Consider the following 19,413-nt stretch of genomic DNA (forward strand, 5'->3'; position numbering starts at 1 on the left):
GAAGTAATAATATGTTAGATCCTGAATGTCAGTAGCCCCAGAGATTCTGACAAGACTATTCATGTGCATTCATACGTCTTAACCAAAACTGACACTAAAGAGAGCAAGAATTCTCATATTCCTCTTTTTACTGCTGTGCATTAAATCTTCTTTTAGAGACCTCTGCTAAAAATGACATATTCACCATTTGAAAAAAGCATTCTTGCAAAATCTAAACAAAGCAGCTGAACATCAATATGGCACAGAGCAGTGTCTCTTGTGAAAACTCTTGGTGCAAATCTAAATTATGTTTTACATCACAATTATGGACACCTTACAAATGCTTTAAGATAAATACTAACGGGAAATAAACTGTCCCCCTAATCTTATCTCCTATGGGGGTTTTGCTATTGTCATTTTTAATTAGAAAGTAAGTGGTCTTCTAATATCTTGAAACTATATGGCATGTCCTTACAGGAATACTTGGATTCCAGTAACTTGAGCCAGTTGTTTTCTGAGAAACACACACTGTGTAAATATTCTGCTATACCTTTTACTCTGGACATGTTTATATATATACTTGTGGTATGGTGTACAGTACATATTTGGGTAACTTTGCAGGGATTTGATCATATTGTTAAAGCCAGATAGGCATTTCTTTGCAGCAATTATATTTTTAATCTTCTTTTTAAAATGGTTTGGTAGTAGTGACTAATGCAGACTAGGTGGCTCTGGGCATTTAGCCATTTTTAGGTAGTTTAATTTGTTAAAAATTATCTTTCTTCCCAACCAAATCCCTTTGAAACCATTTGGAGAAGAGAACTGTTGAACAGTTGCCAACAGTAAGTCCTGCTGAGACCTCTGTATCCTCCAGATAGAACTGTCGGTGCCAACTGGAGACTGACTGGCATGAGTTTGAACTCTATACTACTTGATATTTTTGCTTCACATGGACCAATTACAGTAATTACCACCTCTGTAGCTGAAGTTTAAGCATTCAGTCTGCACTTCATACTTCAGGTTGTTGCCAATATGCTCAATCCTATAATCTCAATTTTCTTTGAACTAATGAAGTAGAAAATAAATACTTGGAAAAAATGAGGAGAGAGTCTGAATGGAAATCAAAGGCAAAATAATGTGATTATTTTTCATGTTGCTGTTGTTCTTAAGTGATATATCTTTCTTTTTAGTCTTTACTTCTTAAAGGTCGCACCTTCTTTTAAGTTTGTCTGCAGAGATTCACTAGGAGATGCTCTAGTCCATTGACCTTCTTACATTCAACAGTGGAGTATCTTTAAACGTGAATGAAGAAGCAATATGAAGCCCTACTTTTTGTTGTGATGTTTTTCAAAATATGGGTTTTTTTTCCTTTCAGAAGAAATAGCTTTGACTAAAGGGGAACACCGTCCATCCCCTACTACTTTTGGCTAGATGTTTCGATGTGTGTGAGAGTAGAAGTTTGTAATACCAGGACGAGTGACTAGCGTTAACTGCCCGGTTCCATCTCAACCCCACCCCTGCTACCGTTGTCTTTCCAAAAGACTAGTTAATTTTTAGATGGGATCAACAGCATTTTTTTAAACTGGTGAAGTTTATATTATATTATATTTATATTATATTATAAGATGAACCTCAGATCAAGCACAAACTTACTTGACTGTGTCTTTCCTAGCAATGAATGCACTGAACAGTATATATACTAAAATTTATATTAAAATTTCTTCATACAGTTTCCCTCTAGGGAGAGGAAGAGGGAAGGAAAAGGCTACATGTGACAGATGCTAATTATGCAGCTTAATGCACTTCTGGAAGTTGCAGACATAAGAACTGTGTAAGAACCCATCTGAAAAATAGAAAGCATATTTTCAATAGCATTTTTTCCACAGTGGTGGTGTTGGCTTTTTTTGTGTCTGCCTCCTCCCCAGTTTTTAAACAGGCTTTGTTTCCCAAATAGCACATACAGTATGCAAAGGGCAAGCAATGTCTCGGGTCCAAAATTTGCCAAACATGGATGTGACTGCTCTCCTGTGTGTCCTACTGTTACTTAGTGCTGTACATGTAATTGGGAAAGCGTGTAGGTTCTGTAATTCAGGATTGAAGCAGGAAGGGAATTACTTAAAAAAATCTCTAGTCGATGTGTTAGTTTTATTTCCTCTTTTGTCAATATTTTATTAGTTCTTTATCCTATATTTATGTTTACTGGAAAAATTATATTCTGTGCATGATGGTGCTGGGATGCTGTGTAAGTATTTATTGTGACTAATGTGTAAGTACTAACGAACCAGATCTCAAAATGCATTTTACAAATAAGTAAACTGAGACACAGAAGCTGAGTTCCTCAAAACTGTGAAGTGAATCAGTGCCAAAACCAGTGTTAGACACTAGATTAATCCTCTCTTCCAGACGTTGAGCTGTGCTGTTTCAGGCAAAAGACGTGGATTCTCAGCTAGTGAAAATTTGGTGTCATGCCGAAATCAGTGGGGAAATGCAAGAGTATGCAGTATTTGCTGCACGTCAAGCCCACACCAAGTCATCGCACCGGATTTCTGTTCCCGCTACAAAATTGCAGTTTTACCAAAGGATGCTTTTTGCTTTTAGAGGGAAAACCATACCGGATCTTTTGTACTAATGCTGAATGTTGCTTTGTTTTATTGCCTTCAAAGCACTGGATTTCTCCTTTGGGAGGTGTGACTTAATAACTTCTCTGTGTGCAGTGAGATAATCGCTTTAACGACCAAAGCGGCACGCTGAAACTTCGGAGGGCCTTCGCGTGCCCCTCGGCATCCATGGCAGCGTGGAGGAGCGGGTTCTGAGTGCTGCCGCAGAGCAAATCCTCTTCGCACTGTGGTCCTCGTCTGTAGTCACCACGGAGAAAACCATCTGTTCCACTTGGAAAGGGGTTTGGTTCCACACGCCCTCCCCCCGCATCCCGGCTCCGTCCCCAGCTGCCACGTTTCGATGAGCAGTGAGGGAATGAATCTCCTGTGTTAAAAATACTCTGGTTCTATTTAGATAAAAAGAAGAATCTTGCTTGCCTACACTGATGTACAAAAATAGTCTTAGTGTGAGTAAATCTTCAAAGTTTCTCTTGGTGAAAAAAAAAAAAAGCCTCACTTTTTTTTTTTTGACTTATCATATAAATTTATTTATAGAGTGTCCTTCTTTCCTCCCACTCAATCAAGACATTTGCAGAAGGTTGCCGCTTGTCTTGTTCATGAGTCCTGAAATAATTTGCAGGGCCTTTGAAACATCATCATGTTGCATAGTTGTGATGCAATGTGCTGCTGTTGCATGAACGTATCGTATTTTAATGTGAATGTCATGTTGGCTGAGACATTCAGGTCTTTCTTTTACTTTAGGCACTTTATATGGGTTTGTATTTTCACTTGAACTTTGCAGTCAAAAAATGATGTACGTACTAACTTAAAAATTTTACATTCTACATGCAACTATTGCACAGAAAATCTGTAATACGTGAGGATTAGCAAGATGTGTATGATTCCCAAATATCTCTTAAAAATAGCTTTTCCTGTTTCTGTAGCATCTTAATTCTGAATAATCTCAAAGTCCTTCTGCAAATCTGTGTATATAGTAACAGAGAACCCACCTACTTCGTCCTCACAAACAGCACGTTACGGATCTGCGCATGAAGAAAAATGGAATTTTGGAATACAGTCCTGCTCCGGCAGACACGATGTCCGTGGGACTAGTGAAAGCATTAATGCTCCCATTAAATATTAATGCCAGCGCTTCCAACACTTGCCTGTCTGTTTAAAAAGGCTCCGAGGATTCGGTATGGAATTTGTTCCACGGTGCAAAGCACCAGCGCGGTGTTACTGAGCCCGGATCGTGGGAAGCCTCTGCCAAGGGGCGGAGGCTGGAGTCGAGAGCCGGGCTGCGCGGTGGCGGGCGATGGGGAGCGCCGCCGGCACCCGGGGAAGCAGCGGGGCCCGCGGGCCTGGCGGGGGGAGGCGGGCCTCGAACCGGCGGTGGCTGCCGCGCTGCGCCCAAACCTGCGGCGCAGCCCGCTGCGCCACGGCGCACGGCGGCCACTAGATGGCGGCCTCCCAACGAGGAAGGCGCGCGGCTCTCGCTCGCCGTGCACGCGCCTAGCGGCCGCGCGGCGCCGCTGCACCCGCCTTCCCCCAGCGGCGGCGGCGGCCATCGCCGGGCGGCCCCACGTGACGGCGCGGCGGCCAATGGGAGCGCGGCAGGGGGGCCCCGACTCTCGTCCCTGTGGCCGCCATTAAAGAAAAAGGGGCTCGGAATTAAACGGCAGAGGAATCCCCCCCTCTCCCTCCCCGCTCCGGCCGCGACGCGACATGGGGAAGACGCGCTAAGGGGGAGCTGGCGGACCAGGATGCCGCGGCCGGGCAGCCGCCGACAGAGGCACCGCTGAGGGGAAGCGAGGAGGAGACCCGCCGGCGGGGGCTTCGGGGCACCGACTCCGCCAGCAGCAGCGGCCGCCGCGTCTCTCTGTCTCGGCGGCGGCGGGGACGGGAATTGTGGGGCTCCGACCCCTTCCCCCGCGGCCCTTCCGGCTGAAGAGAGCCCGGGGCTCGGCCGCCGCCTCCCCGCCCTCCCGAGGAGACCTCGGGGAGGGGGCCCTCCGCCCACTGCCCCCGCGGGGACGCCGCAGCGGGGCGGCGCGGAGCCTTCCCGCGGCAGCCGCCGGCCCTCCCGGAGACCCCTCACCTGAGGAGAGCGGGGGCTCCCGCCCCGCCGCCGGGTCTTCTTCCCCCGCAGGAGACCGCTCCGTGTGAAGACTATCATTTTATATTTTTCTCCTCCCTTTTTTTTCTTCGCCCCGTGGTTGTTTTTTGTTTTTTTTTCCACCCCCCTCTTTTATTTTTTGAGGGACTAGCCTCGCAGCTGGGCTGGTCCCTCCCCGCCGCCCCCCCTCGCTCGCAGGGGTCTTGCGGGGTTTGGCGCGGTGGAGGGGGCCCTCCGTGCCCCGGAGCCCCCCCTGCCCCCGGCTCTCGGCGGTAACTTGGCGGGGTCCGGGCTCCCCTGAAGAGACCCACCCAGCCGTGTGGACTTTGTGGGGCTCCCTCGGCCCCGGAGGACAGCTGGGGGGGGGGGGGGGGCGAGCCTCCCCGAAGAGACTCTGCGATTTACCCCTTCCTCCTCCCCCGAACAGACTGGGGATCGGCTGCTGGGAGACTCCTCCATCCTTCCCCGAAGAGACTTCGAGGGTCACCCGCAATTTCCTCCTTCCACCCCGCTCCCCCTCCCTCCATTCCCCACGGAAGGATTTTTACCCAGCGGAGGATATTTTGGTTTCGCCCTCTCTGCGAAGAGTATTCCGTTTTGGGGAGGGGGGGTTTCCACAGGGGAATTTAATCCCCCGCTGGGCTGCTGAGGAGACTTTTGCGGCCTTTCTCTCTCAAGGAATACCTTCCCCCCTCCCCTGCCCCCGCAGATGTTTTTTTGGGGTACACCCCAGGAAATTTTTCTTGTCCTGCCTTTACGAATTCTTCCGACTCGCCTTGCTTTTGGCCCTTAAAGTTTGTTTTTATGATTTTAAATTTTAATTTATTTGGAATATTTTTGGAGCAGGGGAGAAGAATCTGACCCCCCGCCTCCACCCCCCCAACCCCCCCCCCCCACCCTGTTGCCCTCGGACTCCGAAGAGACGAGCCTGGATTTTTCTTTCTCCCATAGCAATCCTTCCCAGTCATTCCACAATTTGCCCCTTTCTCGTCTGATGACTAAAGAAACAGGAGGAAGAGGAGGGAGGTTTCTGGATTAATTGCCCCCACTGGATTATTTATATTTTTTTCCCCCTACTTCTCTTGCTTGGCATCTGAGAAGAGAGGAAGGAGGGATGTCAACTGATTTTTACCCCTAGCCCCCCTGGATTAATTACCCCATTTTTATTCTCTTGTTGGATCAATTACCCCTTCACCTTACCTCCTCTCCCTCCCCTCCTTATGCGAATGAGAAGACAAGAGGAACAGGGAGGATTTTGATCTTAATCTCCCGTCGTCGTTGGATTACTTACCACCTCCCTCTTTCTGTTCTCCCCTTCCACAGTGGCTTGACCCCCCCCTCCCCCTTTTGATATCTAGAAGAAGAGAAAACGTTCCGAGTTTCTCTAGATTTTTTCTTTATTTTTTTAATATTTTTTTTACCCCCCTCTCCGATACCACTCTCCTCCCGGGTTATTTATCCCACAACTATTTCGCGTGCGTGTGTGTCTGTGTGTAAATCCCTTATTTAATTGTATTATTATTTGTGCGTGTGCATAGTCCCCCCTCCCCCCTTTCCCTCTCGGTGTCTGTCTCTCTCTCTCCCTCTCTCTCTCTCTCTGTCTGTCTCTTTCTTTCTTGTCGGAGGCTGTGGGATAATGGCGTGTGGGTTGTGGCTGTGAGGATGAGTTCCTGCTTCGTGCCGAACGGGGCCAGCCTGGAGGATTGCCATTCCAACCTCTTCTGCCTGGTAAGTGTCGGCCACCGGCACACACACGCACGGCAGACACAGAGTGAAAGAGAGAGGAGGTTTGGGGGAGGGGAGGAAGGGGTAGTGGAAGCAAAGCAGCCATTTTTAGCATAGCTTCTGTTGGATGAGTCCTCAGAGTAGGCCCTGCCTGGAGCCAGCCAACTCTCCCATGCCCCTCTGGTTCCCCCTCCATCGCTGTCTGTCTAGCCTTGCCCCTCCCTCCGCTTTCTTCCTGGGTAGTATCCTCCCTGCACTCGCCTTTTCCTTCGCTTTCCTCGCCTGCAACTTTTCCTCCTTTCTCTCTATCTTCCTATCTCTGCTGCTGAACGTGATAATTTCTCGCAGGAGCTAAGGAGATGTGCTGCTCCTCCTCCTTTCAGCCCCGCATCTCCGGGAACTTTCTCCTTTCGCTCCCCACTCGTGACATCCCGGACAAATCTGAGCCGAGACCTCCCTTCTGCCTTGCTTTTGAAGTGATTTCTTTCTACTGCTTGTTTTTATTCTGGAGGTCTGCTTTTGGTGATGCACTCCCCGTGAAGTGGTGTTATCTTGTGTTTTGTTGTGCACCATTTTGTAGCCTTTTCTTAATTCGAGTACAAAATTGTTCAAATTGTTGATTTCGGTAGCTCCCAAAGTAAATGTGATGTGACTGGACTGTGATACAATTTTTGGAGGCTGTGCTGAGCTGTTTCATCTGCTTTTTAATGCAAATCAGCTAATCTTAGCTGACTGCCTGCGATTTATTATTCTAGAGATTGTTGTAAGTAAAAACCTGTGCCAAGCTATGGTACTCATATTTTTGGATGGGGGGGAATCTGGGCAGTCTGAACGTGTCTGCAGCCTGCATCAGGCCTGCAGATCCATGTTAGTAGCGCATTTTTAAATCTTAAAAGTCTTTCCAAACCATCAACTGTTGCAAAGAGTACCTTTTATCTAAATTGCTTCTCCTCCTGACGGTAGGAAGGCTGCCATGTTAGGCTTAGATGTTGCAGTAATCTCGGTGTTGTCATATTGGGAAGAAAACAAAATAGCGACTTCTTGGCAAATGCCAGCCTACCTCATTCTCCCGGGTAGTAGGAGAACCCCCGGGGCGATGCCTCCCCTACGTGCCTGCAGGTGACTGTCCTCATGTGAAAAAACTTAGCACTAAAACTTGGTGTGGCATTGCATTGTAGATAATCCAGCAATTGTCTCTTTCCCATTACATAGAGTATTAACTCTTCATAAAGCAGTCGTTTAACTAGGGCATTTAGTGGATTGTAATCGATGTGGACACGAGTCTGATATGTAAGTTAATGATAAAACTAGGGCTTAAATTCTTAAAAAACGGTGTGAGAAATGAGAAGGCTGATAGCTCTTGGTACCAATAAGTGTACTTGAGAGGCTTTCCGAGAGAGTGAGAGAGAGAGAGAGAGAATTTTTTACAATTGAGAAACTTGTGAAATTTTCTGAAGTAGTAGATGACTGGAAGAATGTATGCTTGAGTTGATTTACCATATTACCTATTTCCTTAAGAGTAATCTTGGATTGAAAAGGTAGTGTATACATAAGTAAGCAAAAAGAAAAACGTTCTTTGCTAAGGCAAGTGTTCAGCAGATTGGACAGTTGCAGCCTGCAGATAATTACATTATTCAGTTGTCTTTCACTTTTTAAATTTTAAATCAAATCTGACTTAAAGCTGCCATGAAAATGAACAGCTCTTGGTTTGCTGCCATTATTAAAGGAGATTTTTTTAGAATGGGGTACACAGAACTTACAAGTATGTTTTCTGTTAAATTTTATTGGATTGATCTTTTTTTCCTTCCACCCGCCTCTTCGTGTGCCATCACCTTGTTATAGCGGGATGTTTCTGTTGGGGGTGTACCGACCCTGCTGACTGACAGTTGTTCTTTTCCTTCCCTTAGGCTGATCTAACTGGGATTAAATGGAAGCGATACGTATGGCAGGGTCCAACATCTGCCCCAATTCTCTTTCCGGTCACGGAAGAGGACCCTATTTTGAGCAGTTTCAGTCGCTGTCTGAAGGCGGATGTACTCAGTGTTTGGCGCCGAGACCAGAGACCTGGACGCAGGGAGCTATGGATATTTTGGTGGGGTGATGACCCCAACTTTGCTGACCTTATTCATCATGATCTCTCAGGTAGGAAGAAATTAATACCTTCTTTTGGTCAGTGAAAGGATGCTGTTACTCAGGGCTGTCTTCTGCCAGCCCTTAGAAAATCCGTGCTAGATGGACTGTCGTCTATAGATAAGATAAATTTATTGCTACAAACTACACCAAATTATTACGGCAGCACAGTGATCAAACAGCTGCTGCCTGTGTTAAGGTTGTCTAGGACTGCTAGATTTTCAGGAAACGAATTTTTGCTCCCTGTTTGTTTCTTTGGGGAAAAAAACCACCACTGAAGCCTATATTTTTGACAGCTTCTTCACAAGAAATCTGTACCTGTGATTCATAAGTGATGTCTTAAATGTGTTTCGATAAGATTCCTTTTGTTGGGCAATTAGAACTTCCAAATTCAGTAGTAAACCACTTTTTATTATGCAATAGGAATTGTAGAGATCTGGGCAATTCTTAAGCCGTATGGAGCTGTTTTGATTGGAAGCCAAATTATTGATGGGAAGCCATCAAAAGAAGGCATCTGAAACTAGCTGGCTGTTTTTGTGCAAGAATCTCTAAACCTCATATTTCTATGATTTCTCTCTGCCCCTTTCCCAGGGCTCTGAACCTGCTGTACCTGCTTTCAGACTTAGACTTTTGAAGGACTGACAATATTTATATTTCTCAGTAGTGTTGTACCTCAAATTTGACACCTTGTTCTGAAAACGTTTACTTGTTGATCTCGATTCCCAAAGTAGATGGCTTTCCAGTTGCTTTAGTAAAGTGAAGTTAGTTTTTTAAACTGTGTAAGTCTAGCGGTGAGACTATACTAATTCTAGAAAAGAAAAAAAGTCACCTTACTCCAATTTCCTTGCAAATAATGTACAGTATTCAGATTACTGAAGTGTAAAATGAGACCAAGGGTTGGTGACCTGGTAACCAGAAATTGTTAATGCTGTCTGTGTTTGTGGATAAGCTGAAGAACAAATATGAGTTTGAAGTGCCACTGAGGAAGTTGACTTGAAACAATTCAATAATGTGTGGAATTTTCACACAAAAATAATACTATCTGAAAACAATTGACGCACTAAAATGATGTTTATTTCTTTGAATAATTGACTTCAAAGATTGGGATGTTGACTGTATTCCTGTCCGTCCTGGAACAAGAAACTTTGCATCTTAAATGGCAGTTAAATTGTAGGTTGCTTGATATTTTAGTGCATTTAAGGCTTCCTTATTTTGCCCTATGAATAACCTCAGTCTTGACCTGAAGGGAACATCTATTGTGAGACTGCGATGTAACTTAGACTAAATGCTGGTTTTGGCCTGGGCTTGCCTTGAGTGAGGATCAATGCTTGTGCAAAACTATCTATGTGAATGTTGTATGCTATTGGCTGGTGGGATTACATTGAGACAAATATGTTACTTTTTTTTTGAGTGGAAGATGAAATAGAGGTTAAGCCATTTGGAGAGTGCATTTCTGCGCTACCAGGCCATCAAAATTATTTGAGCAACTTCCTTTGCATTCTCTCTTGAATCTATAGAGGTACCTTTTGAAAACAGTGGTGTCTTGCAGCTGAACTTTCAGATCAGAATGCACTTATGCTTTTATGGAATTGCACTTTTGTGTGTTATCATCCTAGGTACTTACCAACTCTTAACTTCTCTTAGGGTGTAAGGGAGAGGGAGAGAGGATTAGAGTCTCTCAGCCATGTCTCTGCAGTTGTTTTGGGTATTTTCTTTGTTCAGGTCACCTGTGGATGTCCGTGCTTCAGTAGAGCTCTTTCGGGTGTCTTGCTGTTAGTTGTTTTTCTACCTAAATGCTTATCACTCATGCAACTGTTACCTATGTCTGTGTGTAGATGTATCTGGCATCTTGGTTCTTGCAGGTATGTTTTTGTCTCCTTTTAATTAAAAGGAGACATTATAACCTCTTAGTGTGCTAGTCTGCTTAGCTCTTCTGACCAGAAGTTGATAAAGATATTAATCAGCTGGGTTGTGGAGGAGGTGGCTAAGGACTACCTGCACTTTTTCTCTTTCCTGCTCACAAAATCTTAATGTGAGTGTTATATTAGAAAGAATTATGGCTGAACCCAAACAATGTTATCTGACCTTTGTCATAGACCTAATGGATTTTTTTTTCATTGGTGGCCAATTTCTTCTAGTAGTTCACATTGCCCAGTTCTCCCAATGATTGCTTGTTACATTTTTCAATGGGAAAGATAAATGACTTCTTAGCAGAGGCTTGTTACCTACAAAATTGATTGGCAATTGTTTGCTGCTGCAGGCTGAGGTACTGCCTCATTTAGAGCTTTTCTCCTTGGTAGGTGAAGTGTTGTCCTGAAGGATGGGGTGAGGGAGGAGGAGAGGAGCTACGAGCAGTCTGTCGCTGTGAGCCTGTCCTTTATTGCCCACGGACAGGCTGCTGTTATACAAGTGGGCCTTGAAAGGAGCTGTAGTTAGAAGTGTGCCAGAGCAACATTAATAACTTTTTGATTCTGGCTTCCTTTGGTATGAGACAATGCCTGTTAAGGAGAGGTTGGTATTTTGACAGTTTTTGACTTTTTTTGGTGACTTGTAGTTTCAGTGAACAATGAACACGCAGTTTCTGGAACACATCTTGGTTATCAACCCTCAGGGATTTGAAATATGGCAGCCTTCAAGAATCCTCTTGTCCCCTTCTCAAGCTCACTTCAAAAGGGAATGTACAGTTTTGTGGGAGTACATCTATGCCTATCAGATGAAAAAAATAAATGATACCTCTCTCTCTTCAGCCTGTACATTCTAGAAGTTCATTCTTTGCCCTAGAGATACGTTTGAATGCCTGCTACTGGCTATATCTGAACTCTTGCATCAAGAGCTGGATAACTGTCTTCTTGATGGCCAGGGATTGTTGTTGCCTGGGGGCATGTCAAAAGGAGACTTGTTCAGAGATGCTGATTGATCAGTAATATTGACTTTGCTCAATCATTATTTTTTTTCTTTTCCTTCCCTAGGAAGCTACTTATGGTATGCAATACCAAAAACCCTGTAAGTCTATTTCTACTCCCAACATAGCTAGAGGCAGACAGAAGTTAGTGAAATGTTATTTTATCCTCTTAACAACCTCAAAGGTTATGTTTTTGTTGTGACAGTGAGGCTTGATTATAGTAATTCCTGCAACTCAAACCTTAAAGTAGGACATCTCTTCAAATTTCAGAACGCAATGGTGTCTCACTGGTCTGATCAGCAGTTACTTTATCAGATATGTTCTTTCCTGGTTTAAAGTGGTTACCTGTATACACTTGGATTGATTTGGTTTGTGTTTTTCTTTACGTTGGCAGTAGATAACCTCAAACCTGAGAACAGTCAGGTATGAATTACGTAAAGATTTAGTCCCAAGGAAATGGTTACAATTTGATTAATCCTTGGATAGGGGAACATTTTTATATGCCTTTGACCTTCAAATTGCATCTTTTATATGGTGAGCTATAAGATGTGTCCTTTTCGTTCTGGAGTCAATTAAGTCTTGTTAATTTACTTTAAAAATTAAAGACTTTTCACTGTACCTGTCATATATCAAGTTAATCGGGTTTTGTTTGCGGAACAGTCTTCCTCATGCTTCTGCAGGAGATAAATGTATGAAAATAATGCTAGTCTTAGCTCCTTGCTGGGCTTGTAGGAGAGCTTGAAAGAATGAGGAGCAAGATCTGTACTGATGCTTGTCTGTTGTTACAGTATGGTAAAAACAGCAGCAGTCATGGCAGCAAGGACTTCTCTGTGTTGTGTAGTTCTCGATAAATATGCATTATAGACCAAATCCTTGTCTCCAAACAAATCTGTGAATTGGTTGATATGTGCTGATGTCAGCATTGAGTGTCTCATTACTTTTAATACAATGGAAACTGGAGTGTGAGCCAGTTATCATACCGAGGGTTCTGCAAAAAAGCCTGCCAGTTGCAAGTAGTTGGCAAAGTGAGCTTTGAAAATAGTTCAGCTAGTGGCTTGCATTTTTTAAAAAATAACATTTGCTTCCTAAGACCATTTAACTCCTACAAAAAACCCCAAACATACCTCCTTAATAATTTTGCACCCAATATTAGTATAGTGAGCTTAAGTAACTTGTCTGTGGGGGATATATCTGTTCGTGTGTATGTAATAAAGAAGGTGTTATGGATGTTCCTTGCTGCGTGGTGCATCGACGCTTTTAGCATTTCTTCAGTCCTCCATGTTAGAGCTGTGTCCATTTAAGCAAAACTGCTGATAAACATTATGCAAAAATGACTGAAGCGGTCTTTGTAAAACTTCTGTGATTTGGTGTGAGTACCAGCTTGAAGGTGATGTTTGAATTTTTTCCTTTTTTCCCTTTTCTCCAGAGCAACATGCATGTGAAATATCTGTGGAGTAAGGTGGAAAACACTTTTTCACAGTAAATGAGTATTTTGCCTCATATTATGTTGGTTGCATGTACAAGGTCACATGCATAATATACCTGTATAAGTAGAAACAATGACTTCATAGGCACTAAGTGTAAAATTTAACAATATAAGTAAAATATGTCTGCATATGGATTACTCGGAGACAGTGTGGAGGAGGATATTGGAACATTTAGCTAGAAAGTTTTTCAGATTTTTCTTTTCTTGTGGCTATGCAGCCCAGCCCAGCCCAACTTGCACTCAACAAATACTGAAGGAAAACTGTTACCTTGTTATCCTTATGAACAGGCATAGTCACAAACTTACAAAAAGGTCATACATTTTAAATATTTAGCAAAATATTCTGCTGGGTAGAGAAAGCATAAAACTTACATGTGTGATGCTGGTAAAGGGCTAGCACTACAAAAACTGACTTGTAATGGTGCTGAATATTTCGGGTATGGTATTTTGGACAGTAGCTCATGTTTTGGCTTCCTTCTCAGTTGATGAAATCTTCCAACTAGTTTGGGTATCTCGAATCTTATATCCAGGCTGTTTTCAGTGAATATAGATAATGGACACAACTCTAATGGAAACAAACTTAAGTTGTCTCACTTGGGTTCTTAAGCTGGTATTTTTAAAATGTATTCAGTCCCTCTTTTCACGTAAAATCTTCTTCTCGCTTATTTTGTTGGGGATATAGGCCCTCAAAATTATTTTTCAGTAGGTTACCTGGGTAGTTCTTGCTTTGAGCAATTTTATTTAATCTTAAAGTATTTGAATTCAAAAATTGTTTTTAAATAGAAAACTTTACTTGAAGTGTTTCTGTCATATTATTACAATATTGTATACAGCAGCAATTTCACACTACTTTGCTTATTATACTTCCCTTGTAATCTGAAGCTTACATAGGAAGTTTGATCGTATAAATGAGTTTTGCATCATTCTATTTCTATAACTGGCATGCTGTCAAATGATGACAGAAAGGAAGCCTATGAAGGTAAGTAATACTTCTGGAAGACGCGTCTCAGTCATACTAAGGAATGGATTTTTCCTCTCTGTAATTGAAGTAATTGGGCGAAGGGGGAGGGGTTGTAGTCCAAAGTGGAGGCTTGACTATGATTTGTTTCTTTGCACGGTTTATTTTAGAGGTTCAGTGAGCATTAGAAGATATTTTTAATGGTATGGTAAACATATTCAGCCTTTTCAAGAACTGATGCTTATTGGTGTTTTGCTGATGTGGCCAGCTATATGTTAAAAGGAAGAAGGGGGAATATCCACATTCTTCAAAAGTCTTCTTGAAAATGTAATTTTTAATATTGCAACAGATAAATATACAGTATTGATTAAGAAATTAAAAATTGGTTTTCTTGCAAAAAACATAGTTAAGCAAATATCTGTTTATTTGTTACCAGTCCTTGATTAATAAATTTGGCTAGAGTTCTCTGGGTAACAAATACGGTTCAAAACATCTGACGTGAATTAAATGGAAAGGTTTAAAGATACTGCTTTTTCAGAATTCACTAAAAATTGCAAGGCTTTTGTATTCTGAGCATGCTTCCAAACTCCTGCCTCACAGTATGCTTGCCCAGGAACACTGGAAAGACAGAAGGGCATAATCGGTAAAAATGAACTTTACTGTTTCAGGTGAACCATAAGAAGAATGTAAAGTAGAACATAAAAGTACTGGAAGCAAATCATTTTCTACAACTGTGTTTTTTTAAATCGGATGGTGGTAGTATTGAGGAGGTGTTGACTGAGAAAGATTGTTATTTATGTGTGGTATGAAAACTGCTTTTTCCTGGCCATTGTTTCTGTTAATTCTTCACTTCCTGATAATTTTTAGCTTTATTTAAGGAAAACTCTCCACCTAATATGTGGCGTAAAGAGAGAGGGAACTGAATTAATTATATTGGGGTGGTACATGTATAGCTTGTTTAATGGGTTAACATAAAAGTATGTCACAGAGGAGCTGAGTGGTTTGGGCAGCTAAGAGAACTAATAAAAAATAAAATATTTGTAACTTTAAGGTTTCAGGAGCACTTTTGTGGATAACACTCATCTGAAGTGAAATTGTGGCTTAACACCTTCTTAAATGAGTCAGCAACTTATTTTGGTTAGTTATCACTACCAGATTGAACATTTTTGTTTAAGGAAGATTAGAAGACAAAAGTGTCTCTTCCTTTCCCTCTCTTTTTCAAAATTTTTTACTTTGTACAATTCCTGTTAAGTAGGAGGATTTTTTTCATGTTAAGAAACAACAGTTTCAATTAAGAAGAAAAATATTTGAGAGATGTGAGCAGATGTTGTATTTCTTTCCTTCCATCTACCACCCTTTAAAAAAAGGGGGTGGGGGGTGGGGAGTGACTAAATAGATTTCAAAAAGACACAGAACACTTGCTGCTATTTTTTTTGCATGAATTTGAATAATGTTCTGAAATGAGGGTATCTTTAACTGTCACATTATTTAACCTTCCCTTTCTATAGCAAGGTGCATTTCAGTTTGAACAGATGGTCTTCTTTTGCGTACCAGTCATTCTTCCTGATCAGTCGGCATGCTTACAGAATGCTGTCTTTTTAAATATTAGAATTTTAATTGTGATTTCCATTTAATGCCTTATACTTTCTCCACGTAATATGCTCATTTAAGAGCTCTCTGTTTCACCAGTAGACCAAAGACAGCTAGGAGAGCACTTCAGAATTACAATCTCGTGGCAAGTTCTTGCATGTAAACTTTAGTTCATAACTTGGTTGTCGGCACAACTATTGATGTTAAATTAAATACTTTGTAGTGTCTTCAGAAAATTAAAACCTCTCCTTTGTGTCCATAGTGTGACCATCAAAATGCAAGCTTTAAATTACACTTCAGTATCATTGCAATTCCAGCATCTTTCTTCTCATTGATACGCTAATATGTCAAAACAAAATTAGGCATAAGGGCTGGAAATAGCTTTTTCTATTTCCTCTTACAGTAGGTAATTGATGCAGGGGATGTTCTTAGAATGACTTTTTTAAAATTACGAGAGCCATATAGAAACCAACTATTTAACCTTTGAAATGGTGTGGAGTTTATTGTGCAGTTAAAGTCCAATATCATTAAGCTTTGTAGTTAATGTTTGCTCTATTGAGCAGCTTGTTTGCCACCAGTTGAGCAGCATGTGCTGAACAGCAAAGCTGCCTGTAGGATAGGGCTGCTCCTCTGTGTATGTCTACAAATCTCTGTGCTGGGGAAAAGCGTGTCCTCTTGGCACAAACATTTTATACCCTTTGACTTTGGACCTTTGTTGCTTTTTGTTACAAGCTTCTTGTATGATGTTTCTTTAGCGAGTTACTGTATTATTTTGCAGCTTTTATGGTTCTCAAAAGCAAGTTTTTGATGAACTTCAAAGCTGAAATAGGGTGGTGGGGTGGGAAATTCGTGGTGAGGCCTCCTGTTTAGGAAATGTGGTTCCTTGCTTTTCCTTGTCTTTACCAGAAAAATATTTCATGCAGTGATTCATCTGTAATGATGGACACTTCCTCACTTATAAATTATTTGGCAGGTCTGTTTACGCTTACTTTGTCCCTCAGAGAAGGATGCTGGGAGTAATTTTATTTAACTGATAATACTGATCTGGAATGGAAGTGTACTTTTATTTGTGTGGAATCTAGCAATATAGAAATGTGGCCACCAGGTTCTGGTTGCAATAGTATTTTGAAATTCCTTTCTCTGTCATCTTTGTGTTACAGATTATTACAATAAACAATATTTAGGGTTTTTTTTCAGCAATAAAATTGCGAGGTGTCTGGTTTTCTGCATGCTCTCTAATTTAAGGATATTGAGACTTTAGTTAATACTATTGCAACCTTTTAAGCTTGTAAGTGGCTTCCAGATAAAGGTGAAGGGGCTTATTTCAAAGGGGGATTTAAAATGCGAGGACTTGGCCGTATTACTGAGGTTTTCTGCCCATCGAGCAAACCAGTGGAAAGCTATTTGAACCAAAATCCTCTGTGAAGAAGAGGTGAACAGACAGGTCACTATTGTAAGACCTGTTGTATGGAACTAAACCTCAACCCAAGCCTTGCTTCTTGGTGGTGTGCGGAGATGGCGTGAGGGGCGATAAATGTAAGATATGAGCAACCTGTTCTAACTTTGAACCCTGAGTGGGGGTTGGAGCGGATGACCTCCGCAGGTCCCTTTCAGCCTAAATTATTCCACGACTATCCAGAGACTGAAGTAAAAATATGTCTCCTTATCTATGTCAGACACAGTCTTCTAGTCTCTGCTGCTACCTGGAGTATAAAAGCAATGGCATTGTAAGAATAACTATGCTAGGTTAGTCCAAGGAGACCAGAAGCAGTCCTTAGGGATATACATAAAACACAATATGCCAGAATTGTAGGTGTAAAGATAGGACCTGATTGTCAGTAATTTCAGGATAAGATTGTGAGCTTTCTCATGTTATCCTCCATATTAAGTGTGTTGCTGGGAATGAATGTTATCACATACATACTGAGAGATACTACAGAAGCATTCAAATGTCCTTCATTTTTTGTGCGCAATGTAATTGTAATGCCTATGTAACACTTTGGGCCGGTGTATATACTTCGAGGGCCCGTAAACTATGTTCAAATGCTTACTATGAGCCAGAGTGGTTGAAGAGATTACAGCTGCTTGTAATGAATCTCGCTTTCCGATTTGGCAAATCAGCTTGGCTTGTGTAAGTTGGATTCCATGACTCTGATTTGTGGGGCACATAAGATCTCCGTGTTTCACTTCAGAATCCTATCAGTATGAACTGGGCTTTGCCTTTCTGTTTGCTCTTATTCTCTTCTGTTCTGTGTATAGGTTGGAAAGCAGGACTAGCCTGCTTAAATATTTTTCTTTTTTTAATTTTGAATTTAAAAGAAAAATTGCAGTTGGGAGCGTCTTCTGGGGAGAATCAGGTTGCTCTTACCAGTTTTTTGAACTGGGGAGTGTGTGTGGGTTTTTTTTTCCCCCTCCTCTAGCAAATTGTTGAATACTGAGGGTCAGTTGATCAATGATGTTTGTGCCCAGCTTTCCTCAGTCAGTGTTAGCTAAAGACACTGGGATATATTCAAAGTATGGCTTTGGGCAATTTATTTTTAAGCGTAATTGTCAGCTAACTCTTCAGGATAGGTAATTCAGACTGCTCAAAACATTAGCCACCTTGCAGACAGATCGGTATACAGTGATGTTGCAGGCTGAAATATATAACTGGTGCTAGTTGTCTCTTTTTGTGTACAAATAGCTGTTGAGCCTTTTTTTCTTGTGGGAAACGAGATGTTTTTGTAGCGGATTACTTTTAGCAGTTATACTATTCTAAAGTGAGTAGACTTATCTGAATGTTACAGGCTTTTTTTGGTTGCACATTACACTGTGAATGTCTTAAAAGCTTGTGGGAGAGAAAAGGAAATTGTGATATGTGCATGCAATAATAGGATGGAATTTCAATGCTCATTTATTTTTTTTTTCCCTCTGCCTGATAGAAGAAGAAGATGGTGTTTGGGAGAATGGACTTTCTTATGAATGTCGCACTCTACTTTTCAAAGCTGTTCACAACCTGTTGGAGAGGTGTTTAATGAATCGAAATTTTGTACGCATTGGGAAATGGTTTGTGAAGCCTTATGAGAAAGATGAAAAACCTATAAACAAAAGGTAGGATGTTTTATTTTGTTTTATTAAAGAAGTTGTAGGGTTTATTTGTGCTAAAATAAATGTGCTAAAAGAAATGTTGAATTAAGAGCATTCCATTTATGGCTTATTTGGGAACCTGAATCTCTACTTGTTCTTATTTTTCTGCCTTTTTAGAGTTCTTCAAAACTTCATTATGACATAAGGAAGTAATACAAAAGGTAGTAGGCCAGCTGTTCTGTGCTGGTACTCCTATACAGACCATGGATAATAGGGATGTTGGAAGAGAATGTAGAGTGTTCTAGAATGGAAGAAAAGGACACTAGTGTGAAGAGATACCTGCTCACTATACTTGCCAGTATAGTGACTGGGACTAATTCTGATTGTAAATACTCAGAAAAATTCATTATTTGAGCAAGCGGGATCTAGAGAGCTATTTACAGGCACCACATAGAGTTTTTGCATCACATTGCATCGTATGGGAGATGTTGAGAAGAGTTTGAAATTCAGCTCCTGGTCAGAAAGAAGGTTTCATCTGGGAATGCTGGTGTTAAAGGAATACATGTGGCCCCCCACACTGAGGGGGAGGAGGGCGAGAAGAGAATTTTTGATCTAAATTGGAAGGACTTCTTCTCATGGTTCTAACATGGTTTGACACGGTCTATGTTGCCTAGCAATAAATAATGAAATGAATAAAAACTAGGTTAGCTGGAACAAGTTTAATCGCTGTTCCCAAATCAGCTTTTAAAATCCAAAGTAATTTAAAGCTTAGACGATGGGGTTTTGTGTGTGTGTGTATGGGTTTGTGGTGGGGTTCTTTTTTGGTGTGTGGGTTTGGGTTTTTGGGTTTTTTTTGTGTGTGTG

At 41.8% G+C, this 19,413-nt stretch overlaps 2 protein-coding genes across 2 annotated transcripts in view; one reads left to right on the plus strand and one right to left on the minus strand.

Moving 5' to 3' along the window:
* Positions 1 to 1,710: 1,710 nt before the first annotated feature.
* Positions 1,711 to 5,376, minus strand: LOC129736701 (basic proline-rich protein-like). The gene has a single exon (XM_055719453.1). It carries the CDS (start codon positions 4,750 to 4,752, stop codon positions 3,751 to 3,753), a length of 1,002 nt encoding a protein of 333 aa, XP_055575428.1. The 5' UTR covers positions 4,753 to 5,376; the 3' UTR covers positions 1,711 to 3,750.
* A 204-nt stretch (positions 5,377 to 5,580) lies between these two features.
* The window catches only part of MED13 (mediator complex subunit 13), a 59,534-nt gene continuing 45,701 nt past the window's right edge, over positions 5,581 to 19,413 (plus strand). Inside the window, exons 1-3 of the mRNA XM_027806287.2 lie at positions 5,581 to 6,420; positions 8,325 to 8,559; positions 18,405 to 18,573. Coding sequence (XP_027662088.1) covers positions 6,355 to 6,420; positions 8,325 to 8,559; positions 18,405 to 18,573 — 470 coding nt within the window. The 5' untranslated portion in view covers positions 5,581 to 6,354. The remainder of the gene's footprint in view (positions 6,421 to 8,324; positions 8,560 to 18,404; positions 18,574 to 19,413) is intronic.

This window comes from Falco cherrug, chromosome 1, assembly GCF_023634085.1.
Source record: "Falco cherrug isolate bFalChe1 chromosome 1, bFalChe1.pri, whole genome shotgun sequence".
Taxonomy (NCBI): domain Eukaryota; kingdom Metazoa; phylum Chordata; class Aves; order Falconiformes; family Falconidae; genus Falco; species Falco cherrug.

What these genes read in the sequence shown, in the direction of transcription:
- LOC129736701 (XM_055719453.1), bottom strand. Translation starts at nt 4,752, where the DNA reads ATGATAGTCTTCACACGGAGCGGTCTCCTGCGGGGGAAGAAGACCCGG.